The 17,706-nt window shown below is 44.2% G+C and overlaps 1 protein-coding gene across 5 annotated transcripts in view; it reads right to left on the bottom strand.

Annotated features, from left to right (window-relative positions):
- The window catches only part of TOM1 (target of myb1 membrane trafficking protein), a 188,556-nt gene that overhangs the window by 99,549 nt on the left and 71,301 nt on the right, over nucleotides 1-17,706 (bottom strand). For all 5 annotated transcript variants that reach the window (XM_033929580.1, XM_033929577.1, XM_033929578.1 and 2 more), the window contains exon 2: nucleotides 5,764-5,848. In XM_033929580.1, coding sequence (XP_033785471.1) covers nucleotides 5,764-5,848 — 85 coding nt within the window. The remainder of the gene's footprint in view (nucleotides 1-5,763; nucleotides 5,849-17,706) is intronic.

Here is a 17,706-nt window from a genome sequence, read left to right as displayed (position 1 = left end):
TTGAAGGCAGCTAGAGATTGTTGAAAATCTGAAAGATTCTTTTCAAATTCCTCCATAGGTGATTTTCCTATTAAGGAAAAGCTAAGTGAACTTTTTTATAAACATATTTATGAAGATATACTTTATATAAAAAAGAAAAAAAGGTTAAAAAGTATTTAAAAATAAAACAAAAATTATTTATCGCATATATGGGCAAATGAAGAAGCCACAGCCATAGCCAAATATCAAAATATTTTTGGTTGTATCGCGAAAACAATAGCGAACAACGATTGGCAGGTCTGAAGCCCTAAAAGAAATGTTTTATGCATTGGTCAGCTAGATAAAAAGTGTTTCGGAATTAGACCGATGTGAAGGAGGTGACTCAACAATTACTTATATAGCTTTGGAATATATGCACAGATATTTGCACTACGTTTAGTGACTTACAAAATAGCTGATGGGGAGGGAGGGTGAACAGTCTTTACAGATTGGCTCACCATGATAATCCAAATTTCTAACCTTCAGTTTATATTCGAGTCAACTTTTTCTCCTTTTTAGGGAAAAAAAGGATACATTGGTTTATATTAAGAGTATATACGGTAGCACACAGACCACCTCTCTGGCCAAACAATTGCTGTTCTCTCATCTCACCTTTTAATTTTTTCATATTTATAAAATATTAGAATAAATGGCTGCTAGTGTAAATTTTTAACTAAGCAACTTCATTATTGCTTCAGTCATTTTCAAATAATGTGAAGAGCCAACTCTGCTTTAAAAAGCTCATTTCCAGGTTCTCCTGTTTAGCTCTCTTCTCTTGAGAAATTATGAGAAATGGCGAACAGGTGGAAGTTAATTTCTAGTATTCCCCAGGTTGCTCAGTCTCTTCCCCCATAATGTGCAGAACCAGCTGCAAAAAACTGCTTGGCATTGCGGCATAGAGCCAAGACAGCTGATAATGTTGAACACCAGCACACCGAAGCAAGTTACTCATGATATAGCCCATGCAGCAACTACCTACCACTGCAGAACTGTGCCAAAATGAAGACTAAGAGAACCCCCCCTCCACACACACACACATTTTATTTATTTGACAAAGTGGAATCAGAACTTTGCTCTGGAGTGTTGATTTGCCAGAGCTTGGGGGGAGGGGGGGGAGGGGGAAGAGAAGGGAGTCTCACAACTGCAACAGTAGGTTAGGATTGAGGGGCACTGGCAGAGCTGGGGATGGGGGAGGATCTCAGTACTGGAATAGCAGAAGGTGCTGCACATTGGCCAAGCTTCCGAGAGAAACTCAGTCAGCACCTCACTGCATTATAGATGGCCCTCATCACTGCTGCCTAGTTAAGTCTTTCCACCTGTGTAGGTTCATGGTTCCCTGCCAATCCTTTACACGGTCATTTGTTAGAACCCAGAAACACAAAATGAAGTTTTAATGAATTCTATTAGAGCAAACAATTTATAATTCAAAGGTCCGAACCCCATGAATTTAAGTGAAAAATTTATTTTTAAAGATAATTTGATTCCGATTCAAACTAAAACCATCTCTGCCCGTAAAGTTTGTAATCCTTGGTTCTCTGCAGAACTTTTACTTCTCAAAAGACAATTGAGAACCCTTGAACGAAGATGGAGGAATAATAAAACTCAAACTAATCTTACATCTTTTAAAGAACATTCAGAATTCTATAAAGCGAAAATTAATCAAACAAAACTGAAATATTATTCTGAGAAAATATTTAAAGCTAAAAACCCTTCTATTTTATATTCTATTCTCAATAATATCACACCAAACAATAAAAAACAATTTGAATCGAATAATAAAATTCCTACTGCCCAAGAACTCTCTGACTATTTTAATGGAAAAATCTCAAACATAAGGAAAACCTTTAATAACGCTAATATTCAAATTGAATTAGATCAGACTGACCAAGATGTATTATTTTCAAAATGTTCAAAATTTAAAATACCAAGCCTTAAGGAGATTGAAATTACTCTTCAAACTCTGAATATCAAAAGCTCAAAAGCAGATTCAATACCACCATTTCTTCTTAAAAAATACTTTGACATCTTTGGACCTTGGATTCATGTATTAGTAACAGAAAGTTTAAAACAACAAACAGTTCCACTAGATTGGAAAAAATCCGTTATTCGACCTATTCTTAAAGATAAAAATGCTAATCATGATGATTTGTCTAATTTTAGACCAATATCCAACATTCCATTTTTAGCAAAGTTAACAGAAAAAATCGTCTTTAAGCAAATTTCAGAGTTTGTTGAGCAAACAAATGTGTTACATCCTAATCAAACCGGTTTTAGACAACACCATAGTACAGAACATTCACTAATTGGTATGACAACTTCAATTCAATATTTCTTGGATCATCATCAATCGGTGCTTTTAACATCTCTTGATCTCTCAGCAGCGTTTGATACGATTGATCACCAATTACTCCTTGCTAGACTTCAATCTATTGGGGTTACAGATGATGTTCTAGCATGGCTTACATCGTACTTCAGTAATCGCACATCTACAGTAATCTTTAATGATTCTTCTTCTTCAATTTCACAAACATCATATGGGGTTCCTCAAGGATCAATACTTTCTCCTTTACTTTTCAATATATTCTTGGCACCTCTTTTGACATTATGTCAATCTATAGGATTTCATGTTTTTGCCTATGCCGATGATATTCAATTACTTTACCCCCTAAACAATAACAACATAAATGAAATTTTGACAATTAATGAGAAATTGGAGCAAATTCATCATTGGCTGGACAAAAACAGGTTGGCTCTCAATATCAAAAAAACAAACATCATGCTGTTTCCTTGGAAGGAAAACTTTTCTTTAGTTACTCCTATTATGATTCAAAATATTCCTCTTCAATTAGTTAAAAATACTAAAATTCTAGGAGTAATTTTTGATAATAAACTCAATTATCATGATCATATTAGTAGTATTGTTAAAACCACCTTCTATAGATTGCGGAAAATTCGATCCATTTCTAAATTCCTCTGTCCTAGAGCACTTAATATTCTTATTCACTCTTTGGTGATGTCTAAAATCGATTACTGCAATTCATTATTTACAGGAATTACGTTACAAGAAATTAAACGTCTACAAATTATTCAAAATGCTTCCATTAAATTAATAACAAAATCTAAAAAATTTGATCATGTGACACCACTCCTTAAAAAGGCTCATTGGCTGCCAGTCATACACAGAATTACACACAAATTATGTACTATTATCTTTAAAACATTAGAAAATAAGACTCCAGCATTTTTATTCAGACTACTTATTCCATATTCTGTTAAAAGAACTTTAAGATCGAGTGAACGGAACCTTTTATCAATTCCTACGTTAAAAGTAATTAATACAAGAAGACAATTTATCTTTTCATGTACAGCTCCCCAGGTCTGGAATGCGCTTCCCATGTTTTTACGGGAGGAGAAAGTGTTTGGGAAATTTAAAAGCGAATTAAAAACTTTTTTGTTTAAAGACGCATTTGCAAATTAATTAAATTTTATTACACAGTGTTACTCTAGTTAATTATTTTTTTACCCATTTTTTAATCTCCTTATGTGTTTTCCCTGTAAGTTCTTTCTTTGCTATAAAAAAATGTATTTCTTTCCCTCTTACCCTTTGTTTACGTTATAATTGAAATTGTTTGTATTGTTGTTGTTTCCTTATATGTATATTTTATTGTACATCGCTTAGAATTCTGATTAAGCGATTTAACAAGCAACCTAATAAACTTGAAACTTGAAACTTGATACAGAAGTTCAAACATGCAACTTTTGCAGATTGCTTATGAACCCATGACACAAAAAAGTTAGCTTCTTTTCAATATTTTGGATTTGCTACTTTAGTCACTTTTTCCCCCAGAGATGGTCATATTTATGAAAATGTACAATTTATTTTTCAGCCTTGCTCTCTCTCTTTAGGACCAAAGGGATGTTCCCAGTGGAAAACAGGGTGGGGGCAGGTAGTGTTATTTTGCTGATCAAGACACCACATAGAAGCCAGGTTCAGGTGCTCACATAAGAAGTGCCAAAGGATATTGCTGTCTGTTTGCCTTAACTGGAGGACTGTTGCTATAGTGGTTATTATGATGGGAGGGCAAGAGATTAATATCTTTTTGTCCGTTGTGATGATATTTATGTTACTTGTAACAAGAACCAAGACTAGAGAGACATTTGCATATTTTAAGATGTGCCAATACAATGCTTCACTTTTGGGCTACAGTGTATACAGTAGATCCACCACCAAAAATAGGATGTCACAAGATTTAGTCAATACTGTGTCTGGCTTGCGTATAGGCAAATATTGTCAATGAATCAGCAGATGTTCAATAAAAGACTTTAGAAGAACAGCTGGATTGTTTGTTAGCCCTTGAAGTGATTGCCTGATCTAATTACATTCAAAAAAAAGTTTGCCGTAAACATGAAAATGTTGCCAGGCTCGACACAGGTCTGTGTTTAGCGATAAACGCCTGCCTCAGGAGTCTCAAGATCTAGCCAGTACTGTGTCTGACTTGCGTATAGGCAAATATAGTCAATTAATCAGCTGGTGTTGAGCAAAAAGACAGAAAAATCTGCAATCACTTCAAGGGTTCTTTTGCTGAACATCTGCTGATTCATTGACAATATTTGCCTATACGCAAGTCAGACACAGTACTGGCTAGATCTTGAGACTCCTGAGGCAGGCGTTTATCGCTAAACACAGACCTGTGTCGAGTCTGGCAACATTTTCATGTTTACTGCAAACTTTTTTCTGTATGTAATTGAATCAGGCAATCTGTTTCTAAGACCAAAAAAATGTTATCATCTTTTTTGGCTATTAATAACTACTACTTTATGTATGTTTATTCAACTCTGTAGTTTGATAGAATGCAATTGGTCCTCCTTTACTCCCTCTACTGTGGAGTCAGCTCCCAACTAGTCAGTAGCAGTGACCCAGGTCAACTGAAGGCTGTATCTACATCTACACTGCCCACTCATGCTAGCCTTGGGCCCTATAAAAAACAAAAACAAACTCAGTACAGCTACATCACTGCCTCAGGAAGAAAGATCTCCACTGCAGTTATCAGTCTAGGACAGGTGATGAGGGAAAAGGAGAAAAAAATTAAGTAAATAAAAATTCCTATGTAGTCTTAATGGCTAGTGGCAGCAGAATTCTAACCCTAGTTCCAAATGAGCTGCAAGGCCAGAGGAACACTAGGTGATTTCTGAGTTAACAAGTGGTTTCATGTCTGGATATAAATATTTTTTTGCTTGGGGTGATTTGAGCTTGGTGAATATATGACACCGTCCTTTTTTCAGGAATCTAAACACAATTAAGATAAGTAACAACTATAGAATAATTGCTTGGGATGTTTAAATAGCAATTAAGAATGCGGAGTATGGGACCTAACAGTGCTATGATGGTCCCTTCAAACAATCTGCGCAAGTACTACCATTTGTACTCTCAGGGTCTAACATTGCGCTATGTTTTTACAGCTGTTGCTGCTGACTCAACAGCTGAAGATGTCTTTAGAGGCCGGGCATGGCTGTGGTAGGAGTCCTCTGGCGCCTATCAAATTTTGGCACCAGAGGAAGTGCCTACATTAATTTAAGATCGTATGCTCTTTCGTGTTTCATGTGTGCTCTTGTGTGTTTAATGTACAGCTCTGGGTGCATCTTGTAGCACTATAGAAATAATAAATAGTAGTAGTACATCGGCCTAGGCCTGCACAGATCATCAGCTCCAAGCCTCACTAGATCACAAGCCTCCACCCTCCTTACCCTTCTTCAGTTTCATTTATGATATCACAGATCTCCATGTTCAGCGCCCAGTCCTCAGACTGCAAGGACCCATCGGTAGCTTTCTCTGTGAAAACAAAAATTAAGAAACATGTTAGACCAGGCAGAATATGTCCAAATCACATCAAATTATAAAAATGTAAAGAACTAAGAAAATCTCTGTGGGTTCTGTAGTCTACATAACATAGTTAATCAAGTTCAGGAGTTAACCCATAGCATTAACACTCCTCCCCCCTTTCTATATAGTACACCAAAGCTTAGATGCTAACTTGTTGCGTAACTTCCATGCCAGTTGCATGCATAGGATTGCCATATGAAAGTACATTCATTTACATTGTGTGCGACATCATCGCATCGCATCAGCATATGCACGGCCAGCATTAGGGGGGTGCAAACAGGGCAGCTGCCCTAGGCCCCAGGGCTCTGGTGGGCCCCTTTGGGCCAGCATGTCTTCCCCCTTCTTTCCATGCTGGTCCAATTTCACCCACACCTTCTGGCTTGCTGAAAAATCCGCCAGCCTTGGCAGTGATTCAGAAACATTGCCCGCAGCTTCCCTTCCTGCTTTCTGTCTGACGCTGTCCACCTGGGCAGAAACAGGAAGTTCCCCATTTCCTCACCAATATTGTCCATACTCTCTATTTTAGAATTATTGTAAGACACTAGGGTCTTCCCAATGGATAGAATAAAATTGATTAACTTGAAACTTTTAAAACATCAAGGCATGGTCGTAGGCAAGCGCATACCTTTTACTCCAAAATCAAATAGGTATACTCGTATATATAAGAGCAAATATACAGAGCCATGCAAATGTTTTGCATCACCTCCGAGTAATACGTTGTTCTGCCTTTCTTGGATCAGAGCAATATTTCTGACGCCTATTGCTACATATTATATACTGACATGTTCAGAATTTTATGATCTATTACCCTGCACATTTTAAATTGATTTAGGACTTCAGATTTAAGACTTGTAATGCATAAATTGCAGAATGTCGAAAAATGTTGATGCTTCGTAAATGGATTACATTAAAATACGAATAAACTTACTATGTATTGAAATAGTTAACTGTTACCCCCTTCAAGAGGAGGTTGCCCTGAAAAGGGCTGGTTGTTTTCTACTATACATTCACTGAACACATTTCCTGCCACTTGGCTGACAATTCTGGTGATGTGAGTTTGTGATCTGCCACTGAGATCTGGCGAACAACCCTGTCCTCTCACACAGTGGATTTGTGTGGTCTTTCTTCCACTTCGAGCCCTGTCAGTCACATTTCATGTCTCTTTTTTCTTACTGAGCAAGCTTATGACTGTACTTTGATTGCACTTCACCCTGTCTGCAATTTGCCGGCTTGAATAGCCTTCTTCATTAAGTACAACTACCGTCACATGTTCTTCTTTTGAAAGATTTCTAACTTTTCCCATGTTGTGATTATGCTGTCACTAGAGTAGCAGACAGTTATGAAAACTGATTTTCACACTTCGCCATATATGCGTGTGAATGCTGCGCTGTGATTAGTTCCTCAAAACAAACACCATTGGTTGAAAACAGAATGATCCAATTGGACTGTTTTGATCCAGTTTAGACGAAATAGACATTTTTCGACATTCTGCAGTTTATGCATTACAACTCTTAAATCTGAAGTCCTAAATCAATTTAAAATGTGCAGGGTGATAGACCATAAAATTGTGAACATGTTAGTATATAATATAGAGCAGTAGGCGTCAGAAATATTGCTGTGATGCAGCAAGAAAGATGGAGAAATGTATTACTCGGAGGTGATGCAAAACTTTTGCACAGCTCTGCATCTGGGCAGCAAATAAAGGAGACCTAGGAATAAGACGAAAGAGGGGGAGAGGTCCAATAAAGCCAAGAAATGGGGAAGTGGATATTCTGAGAAATTTTACATGCGACTGTCCTAATGTCTTGATCTGAAGAGCTCAGAGCATGTAGTAAAACCGCATTCACCCATCAAAGGTCCATTAAAAAAAAACATACCGGGAACCAACCTAGCTTGTTGATCTCGGTGTAAACCAGGAACACTAAAACTGACAAACCACTTCTACCCAGCTGTAGCCAACAGTATTTACCCGACAGTGACTGATGTGGATAACCTTAATGTCCTAGATTTCACAGTAGGAGACAGAGATGGAAGGCTAAGAGGAGTAAAGTTACCAGATTTTATTTTTTTCCCCATCAAGAAAAGAGGACACTGGGCCCTGTCCTATTGCACACCCACCCTAACCCCACACAAACCTCATCTTCCCTGAGTCTGGGCCACATCTGGAGGGCCTCTGAGCATGCGCGCAATGTCTTTGCATCACATCTGCACATGCTCGGAGGCCCTCCAGACAGGGCCCCAAGCTTGGGGCCTTCCAAAACCAAGACAAAAACTGCCAGGTTTTGGAAATCTGTCTGGATCGTCGTCTAAAAAGGAGGACATATCTGGGTTTTCCTGTACATCTGGTAACCCTAAAGAGGAGGAGCAAATGGAATGGCAGCAAAAGAAGAGACATTACATTACATTGTACTTATAAACCGTGTGTTAAGTAGTAGATATTTTGTTAAAAGATAGGTCTTCAGTTGTGTTCTAAACTGTTTATAAGAATAAGCTGTAAGCAGGAATGTTCAAAATTCTTTATCATGAAGAGCTGCTTGGGACGCTAACGTGTGGTTTAGAAATTTCTTACTTTTGCAGCCCTGAACAGAAGGAGAGTTAAACAAGGGATGAGTTTTTCTACTATGTCTATAAAAAGCCAAGGAAAATCTGTTAACCAAGTAAAAAGGAGCTGTACCATAAAGAGCCTTGTAACAGAAACACCCCAGCTTAAACAACACCCGAGCCTCCATAGGTAGCCAATGTAGCTCACAGTAAAAGGGGGTGATATGGAAAAATTATGTTCTTACCTGTTAATTTTCTTTCCTTTAGACGCAGCAGATGAATCCAGAGACCAATGGGGATAGCACACATCTACCAGCAGGCGGAGATAGAGAAACTGATTGACAGGTGGTCCTATTGGCTGGCACTCCTCCTGTCCAAGCATCCGTAACCATCAATAGGCATAGCATGGAAAAAACTTCTTTCCCATAACACATCTCAAAAGGCAATAAGACAGGACACAACCATCAAGAATAACAAACTTCGAAAATTGCAAAGAAAAAACCAACAGACAATATCCAGAAAGGGTGGGGCTCTGGATTCATCTGCTGCGTCTAAAGGAAAGAAAATTAACAGGTAAGAACATAATTTTTCCTTCCTTAGCAACAGCAGCAGATGAATCCAGAGACCAATGGGATGTAGCAAAGCAATCCTCAATATGGGTGGGAAGCAAACACCGGCACCACAACAACCGAAGCACGAAACGCAGCTCCGCAAGCGCCCCCACATCCAACCGATAAGAACGAGATAAAGCATTTGTGAATGAGTAAATAGCTACTGGACAAAACTCCTGGACCGAGTCCCAGAAGTAGCCAACGCTCTGGCAGAATATCCAAAAAACCTAACCGCCAATCACATCCCTGCCATCAAGCAAGCGGAAGAATGTCCACCTGGACCTCATGAGCGAAGGAGGCATGGGCCACTGCCCCTTTTTATTTTACGTTATTTATTTACTTTTTTTTTTTTTTTTTTTGTAATTGCAACCCTTGAGGGATACCATGAGAAACCAACAGATTGCGGAGAATGCTACGCCCCTTTAAGAAACGCAGTGAAGAAAAGCTCGCCTTTCTATATCCCCTTCTCAGGAAGAAGAAAGGAAAAGTGAGAGTGGCATAAAATAAATGATGACCCCACCCCAGAAAGAAAGGGTGGCACTGTCCAAACTGATACCCCAGAAGCAGTAACTCAGAAATAAGAATCCCCGCCATACACGGCCGGCAACTCAGAAAACCCCTGAGCTAAAGCCAAGGCCACAAGAAACCCCGTGCACAAAGTCCCAGCCTTAGAGGCTGAAAAGACCAGAGTGAAGCGGAACCTTCCGCAACAGCGAAGAAGTACCTAAAGACCACACTCCGGACAGGGCTGCTGAAGAGGCGAAGGAATATACTTCGCTCCTGTAAGGAATAGCAGCTGAGAAGTAAGCGAATAGCAAGATAGCAAGCTCATGTAACAAGCCAAGATTGCCACATGAAGCGGAAGGGAAGTGAACACTAAGCCCCTGGCCTGACGCCTCAGCCAAAAAAACAGAACAGAAAACATAGAAGCCTGGAAGAGTACCAATAGTGCGAAGTACCCCAGAAATGTAAAGCTTCCAAACAGCAGCACAAGCCACAGGGGTAGCACCTGGAAAAGAGAAGAAATAATCTGCTTTGTATACCCCTTACAAGACATGCATGACATTTCAAAAGCGAGGTCACCATACTAAAGTAGTACGAATATCCATGTCGAACAGCCCCTAGGTGAGGAAATCCGGAGATACCAGGAATCACATCATAATGGCCATCGAAAGACTCAAGAGATCCACATAGCAAGCTTGATATGGCAAATCCATCCAAACCTCTGCCAGGGCCAAACATAGAAAAAGATAAACCAGAAGTAGAAAGAAGCAAAGCTGCTACCCCACCAGACTGCGACTCCCTGCATCTGCTGAATAAACTAGGAATCTCTAATTCCGAGACAAGATGTAGGAGAACACAACCTCACACAAAGACTTGGAACGCCTGAGCGAACAGTTCCCAAATTCAAGGATGTAGAAGATCTCACTACCACTACCATATATTTTCTCAAAAGCTCTAAAAAGCGTACGCGTCGCTGTACACTCCAACAGACGAGAGGCAGGCCCTGCTCAAATGCAGCTGGAAAGAACGGCTATCTAAACCCATTTCCTGACCAGGAAAATGACGCGTGGACAGAAGAGGAAGATGAGATACCATCCCTGAAGTAGAATCAGGACTTCACATGCCCACTGAGAACATCACGTACTTCCCTAGCTGTAGAGAAATACCACCATAACACATTGTCCTAAAAGACCTGTCACGCCATTCCTTTTCATGAGTATGCAACTCATGAAAAGGGAGCAAGACCATGCTTCAGCCTATAAGAACGAACGAGCACTGAGTCTCCTGTCAACACCAGATTCCCCACGTTGAGGATGGAAGGCACTGAGCCCCCCCCCCAACCCGACAGGGAGGGATGTTTGGTGACCAAGAGCCTGTCCAGCAAAGACAGAGGCATGCCTCAGAAACAAACACTCTCACTGAGCCACCAAAGCATATTAAGCGAGTTTCGAGGGGCCCCCTAGAAATAACCAGCGAAGCTGCGAGAAACCAGGAACCACCGGAACGAAAGTGACTGCCGCAGCCTGCTCACGTGAAAGCGAGCGGAAGTTCCCAGAGGAGACACCACCATATACACCAGAACCTGTACGTAATCTCATACACTTGCTCCTGGCGACAGAAGATGAAGAAGAAGAACCTGAGACTGTAATCCGTCGCCCCCGTCTCAGGGAAGAACACATCCCTCATGCACAGGACAAACAACATCCCCAGAAAGTCCACTCAATGGCACAGAACAAGAGAAATCATCGGAACCTTGATTAACCTCATCCAAAGAATGAAGAAAATAAATCCCCCACTTGTGTCTGGTAAAGTGACCCAGCCAGAAGATGACCGAAGCAACCAGGCGTCCAAGAAAGAAAGCACCTCTTTATGACAAAAAAGCCAGCACCACCACCATCAACTTCCAAAATGTTCGTGGAACCGTGGCGAGACCAAACTACGTCTGCATAACTGACAGCACTGCTCCAAAACCACCATGCTAAGACACCGCTGATGTGGAGGTCACCTGTGAACATGTAAAGAATCTCACAGTTCCCCTTTGGGAAAGGCCAATGCTGAGAAACAAAGTGACTCGCAGGGAATCCATCGCCAGAGTAACCAAGTCCCCCATCTGGGGCACTAAGAAGTAAAAGGAAGAACACCCCTTAGGTCCGGAAGAACCGAAACTACTGTCCCCAGACCCAGAAACCCATGAAGGGGATCTCGCACCAGCGGAACCTCAGGGCGCTCGAGACACAGCGACACCAAGAAAGAATATGAAATATGAGAAAAGAATGACATCCAAAGTCCCGTGACCTGTCCATAACATAAGTCCCTTACTGTGAGCAAGCAGAAAGAGCCGTCAGAGGGAGCAAAAATCCCTTCAAGGTGAAACAGAGGGCAGAAAACGAGCTGGAGGAGATTTATAAGTTCGGAATAGAAGAAAAGAACCCTCCAGAGAACAGACCAGGTCTGCAATAAAATAATGAATACGAAGGAAAGCTGAAACAAAAGAGGAAGCTTAGGCAGCCTGTGTCAACTGAAAACTGCATGCAAGCTTCTCCAAAAACCAACTGCTCTTAAAGAGAAAACACACTAGATGCAATAAGATACACCTAGCGAGCTATAAGAAAAGACCACCAGAACGAAAGAGAACCTCAGGGGCGAAGCCAACAACCCCCTAGCAGATGGCATCCTGTGGGCTTGGAGGAATATGAAACGTACCCCTGTGGTTTTTTTTTTTTTTTTCCAAAACGGGGCCCAGTGAAGGCCAAATGTCGGACATCCCTGCTATGCTAGAAACAGAAAAAGCAATGTTACTTACCGTAACAGTTGTTATCCAGGGACAGCAGGCAGCTATTCTCACTAGTGGGTGATGTCATCCGACAGAGCCCCGATACGGACGTCTCACAAGCATACTTGCTTGCAGAAACTCAGAAGTTTAGAGATGCCCGCACCGCGCATGCGCCAGTGCCTTCCCGCCCGATGGTCCGGGCGTGTCTCCTCAGTTCAGGTAGCTAGCAGAGAAGCCAACCCAGGGGAGGTGGGTGGGACGTGAGAATAGCTGCCTGCTGTCCCTGGATAACAACTGTTACGGTAAGTAACATTGCTTTATCCCAGGACAAGCAGGCAGGTATTCTCACTAGTGGGTGACCTCCAATCTAACCTCAATGGGATGGTGGGAGAGTTGGCAACTTAGGAGAATAAATTTTGTAATACTGTTTGGCCAAACTGTCCATCCCGTCTGGAGAAAGTATCCAGACAATAATGAGAGGTGAATGTATGAACCGAGGACCAAGTGGCAGCCTTACAAATCTCCTCAATCGGTGTCGATCTGAGGAAGGCTACAGAGGCCGCCATTGCTCTGACCCTATGGGCTGTGACTTTACAGGGAAGGGGTAATCCAGTCTGGGCATAGCAGAAAGAGATGCAAGCCGCCATCCAGTTAGAGATGGTATGCTTCGATACAGGTCGTCCCAACTTATTCGGATCAAAGGAGACGAAAAGTTGAGGAGCAGTTCTGTGTGTTTTGGTGCAATCCAGGTAGAAAGCCAAAGCACGTTTACAGTCCAGAGTGTGAAGAGCTGATTCTCCAGGATGAGAATGAGGCTTTGGAAAAAACACAGGAAGAACTATGGATTGGTTGAGATGAAATTCAGTGACCACCTTAGGCAGGAATTTCGGATGAGTGCGAAGGACCAACTTGTCATGATGGAATACTGTGAAAGGTGGATCCGCCACTAAGGCCTGAAGCTCACTGACCCGGCGAGCAGAAGTGAGAGCAATCAGAAAAACCACTTTCCAAGTGAGAAACTTCAGCAGAGCCTTGTTGAGAGGATCAAAAGGAGGTTTCATAAGTTGAGAAAGGACAACATTGAGATCCCAAACCACTGGAGGAAGTTTGAGAGGAGGATTGACGTGGAAAAGTCCTTTCATAAATCTGGAAACCACAGGATGAGCAGAGAGAGGTTTCCCTTGAAGAGGCTGATGGAAAGCCGCAATAGCACTCAGGTGGACTCGTATGGATGTAGACTTGAGGCCAGACTGAGACAGGTGTAAAAGATAGTCCAATACAGAAGACAGGGAGGCTCTCTGAGGCTCCTTACGATTAGAAACACACCATGAAGAAAATCTAGTCCACTTTTGGGAGTAGCATTGTCGAGTAGCAGGCTTCCGGGAAGCCTCCAAAACATCCCTCACCGCCTGGGAAAACTGGTGAGGAGTTACGTTGAGAGGAACCAAGCTGTCAGGTGGAGAGACTGCAGGTTGGGATGGAGTAGAGATCCCTGGTGCTGAGTAAGCAGCGAAGGAAACACTGGAAGAAGAAAGGGCTCCCTGCTGCTGAGTTGAAGTAGAAGGGAGTACCAAGGTTGTCTGGGCCACCGAGGAGCTATCAGAATCATGGTGGCATGGTCGGATTTCAATTTGACCAGAGTCTTTTGAATGAGTGGAAATGGAGGAAACGCATACAGAAAGCGATTCCCCCAATCCAGCAGAAAGGCATCCGCCTCGAGACGAAGAGGAGTGTAGATCCTGGAGCAAAATTGAGGCAGCTTGAAGTTGTGGGGAGCCGCAAAGAGGTCTATCTGAGGCGTCCCCCACTGAGAAAAGATCTGCTGAAGTGGCCTGGAATGGAGGGTCCATTCGTGAGGCTGGAGGAGACGACTTAAGTTGTCCGCCAAGACATTGTCCTTCCCCTGAATGTAGACAGCCCTGAGGAAGGCGTTGTGGCGAATCGCCCAATCCCATACTCTGAGAGCTTCCTGACAGAGGGAGGCCGAACCCGTGCCCCCCTGCTTGTTGACATAATACATGGCGACCTGGTTGTCTGTGCGAATGAGGACCACCATGTCGTGAAGCAGATGTTGAAAAGCTTGAAGAGCATTGAAGATGGCTCTGAGCTCCAGAAGATTGATTTGATGGAGGCGGTCCACACTAGTCCAGAATCCCTGAGTGCGAAGGCCATCCAGATGAGCTCCCCATGCATAGGTCGATGAATCAGTTGTGAGAACCTTCTGGTGGGGAGGAGTGTGAAACAGCAAACCTCTGGATAGATTTGAAGAGGTCATCCACCAAAGTAGAGACTGCTGAAGAGCATGAGTGACCATGATGTGCCGAGTCAAAGGATCTGACACCTGTGTCCATTGAGAAGCCAGGGTCCACTGAGGAATCCTGAGGTGCAGTCTTGCAAAAGGCGTCACATGAACTGTAGAGGCCATGTGGCCCAGGAGCACCATCATGTGTCTCGCTGAGATGGACGGGCGAGAAGATACAGACTGGCAGAGACGAAGAAGAGCCTCCATGCGCTGAGGGGGAAGGAATGCTCTGAGTTGAATGATATCCAGAACCGCCCCGATGAAGGGGAGAGACTGGGTAGGCTGTAGATGAGATTTGGGAAAGTTTGGGCTTCAAGATCAACTCTGCAGGAACCAAATAGTGGTTAGGGTCGCCGAGATGACCCCTGGAGCCGATGTGGCCTTGATGAGCCAGTCGTCGAGGTAGGGAAATACTTGAAGACCCTGGTTCCGGAGTGCCGCAGCCACTACCACCAGACACTTCGTGAAGACTCTGGGAGACGAGGACAGGCCGAATGGAAGCACTCGATACTGCAGATGTAGATGTCCCACCCGAAATCTGAGGAATCTGCGAGAGGCCGGATGAATGGGAATGTGAGTGTAGGCCTCCTTGAGATCCAGGGAGCATAACCAGTTGTTTTGCTCGAGGAAGGGGTAGAGAGAAGCAAGGGTCAGCATGCGAAATCTCTCCTTGACCAGGAACTTGTTGAGGATCCTGAGGTCCAAAATTGGACGCAGATCGCCCGTCTTCTTCAGAACAAGGAAGTATCGGGAGTAAAACCCCCAGTTGAGTTGGTCCATAGGGACCGGCTCGACGGCCCGAAGCCGGAGCAAAGCCTGAGCTTCCTGAAGAAGAAGGGCGGTCTGGGTCAAGTTGGAAGGATACTCTCTTGGAGGGTGGTCCGGGAGGACCCGATGGAACTGAAGAGAGTACCCTTCCTTGATGATGGTAAGGACCCAGAGGTCGATGGTGATAGCCTCCCATCGATGATAAAAATGATGTAGGCGACCCCCAATGGGGAAAACAGGGGATGGCAGAACGAGGTTGGTTATGCTCCCTAAGAGAGAGTCAAAAAGGCTGAGGAGCCTTGGGGACAGTAGAAGGCTGAGGCTGTTGTTGAGCCTTCTGTGGAGGCTGTCTCTTTGCTGGTTGTCTCGCAGCTGGAGCCTGCCTCGGTGTATAGCGCCGTTGATAGATCAAAGGCGGCCGAGAAGGTCGAGACTGTGTCGGCTTAGGCTTGGGTCGAAGAATGGACTGAAAGGATTTCTCATGGTCAGACAGTTTCTTCGTCACGGTCTCGATGGATTCGTCAAATAAATCCGCCCCTGCACAAGGAACATTGGCAAGTCTGTCCTGGAGGTTCGGGTCCATGTCAATGGTCCGAAGCCATGCCAATCGACGCATAGCCACAGAACAGGCGGAAGCTCGAAGGCATCGTAGGAGGATTGCATCAACTGTAGGTGAAGCTGGGACAGCGAGGCAACCACTTCCTCAAATTCGAATCGAGCCTGAGACTCGATGTAGGGTGTAAACTTCCGAAGCACAGGCAGGAAGAACTCCAAATAAGTTGCAAAATGAAAAGTATAATTGAGAACTCTGGAAGCCATCATCGAGTTCTGATATATGCGCCTCCCAAACTTATCCATTGTCCTGCCCTCGCGGCCCGGAGGCACCGAGGCATACACCTGGGACGGATGAGACCTCTTGAGGGAGGATTCGACCAGTAGGGATTGATGAGAGAGTTGAGAGCCCTCGAATCCCTTGTGATGAACCGTGCGGTACCGGGCATCCAACTTGCCAGGAACAGAAGGAATAGAGTACGGCGTTTCAAAACACCTCATGAACGTTTGGTCGAGGAGTTTGTGTAGAGGCAGACAAAGAGATTCAGCAGGAGGATGAGGCAAATGCATAGTGTCGAGGTATTCCTTGGAGTACCGAGAACCGGAGTCCAAGGTAATGTCCAGGTCATCCGCCATCTGCCGGAGGAAAGACGAAAAGGATAACTGGTCCGCCAGTACAGGCATACGAGACGGACTGGACGAAGTCGAGGCCTCGGGATCCACAGAGACCTGCGATCAACAGGGCGAATATGAGCCACAGGGATCCTCGAACTCCGGTCCCGGAGGAGGAGACACATCCGACGAGGAATACCCCAAACGAGGCAGCTTCTTCTGCGGTGAGACTGTAGAGTGTCGAGAGGAGTGCCTCGAAGAATGCCTGGACCGATGCCCCTCCCGGTGCCTGGAAGGGGATCTAGAGCGGCGATGTTTAGAATGGTCCCCAGAAGCCTCCAACGAGTATATGGAACTCGAGGCAGTAGAGCGTCGAGGCGGGAGATTCGACGCCTCCCGAGACGGAGTCCAGGCCTGATAAGGAGTGCGGAAGAACTCTTCCTGTGTTTTGCGATACCCAGGACTTCGATTACCCAAAGATGGATTCCATACCTCTTCGTCCGGAGACGTAACGGGCTCTAAAGGGGGCATGTCACTAAAAGAGGCCCACCTCGAGGGACCGGCCGCCAATCGCCGCTCCTCCTCGCCGAGTAGCGAGAGCGAACGGCAAGGAGGAGGAGGAGGGGGTGGTCCGCCCCAAGGAGGCGGAACCGGCTGGTCACCTTGGATCGTGACGATCAACTTGGGTCTCATGGTGGTCATGAGCTCAACAAATTGAGCCTCCAAAAGGGACCGCAACGAAGCCGACAAGGAGGGAGCTGCACCTAAAGTGGGACCGCCTGAATGGTCTTCGCGCTCTTTCGTGGTCGAGTGCTTTTGCTTGGAAGCCTACAGCACTTTGAGAACCACTGGTGGAATGGGAGGAGGAGGTACCTGATCCGAGGAGACGGAGGAAGGCACCGGAGCAGAAGGCGGAGTTGAAGCCGGGACAAAAGAAGCCGGCTTCAGCAGACCCGGTGCAGTAGAAGCGGCGGAAGACTTCACCGGTGCAGGCGAAGCGCTGGTCGAAGTTGAGGGATCTTGAGCAGCTTCCATCTTGAACATCGACTCCCACAAAAAACAGCGACGCTTGAACGCACGTGCTGTGAGAGTGGAACAAGGCCGGCACGATTTCGGGAAATGTTCTGGACCAAGACACTGCAGG

This window comes from Geotrypetes seraphini, chromosome 2, assembly GCF_902459505.1.
Source record: "Geotrypetes seraphini chromosome 2, aGeoSer1.1, whole genome shotgun sequence".
NCBI lineage: Eukaryota > Metazoa > Chordata > Amphibia > Gymnophiona > Dermophiidae > Geotrypetes > Geotrypetes seraphini.
This window is presented reverse-complemented; position numbering and strand designations above follow the sequence as displayed.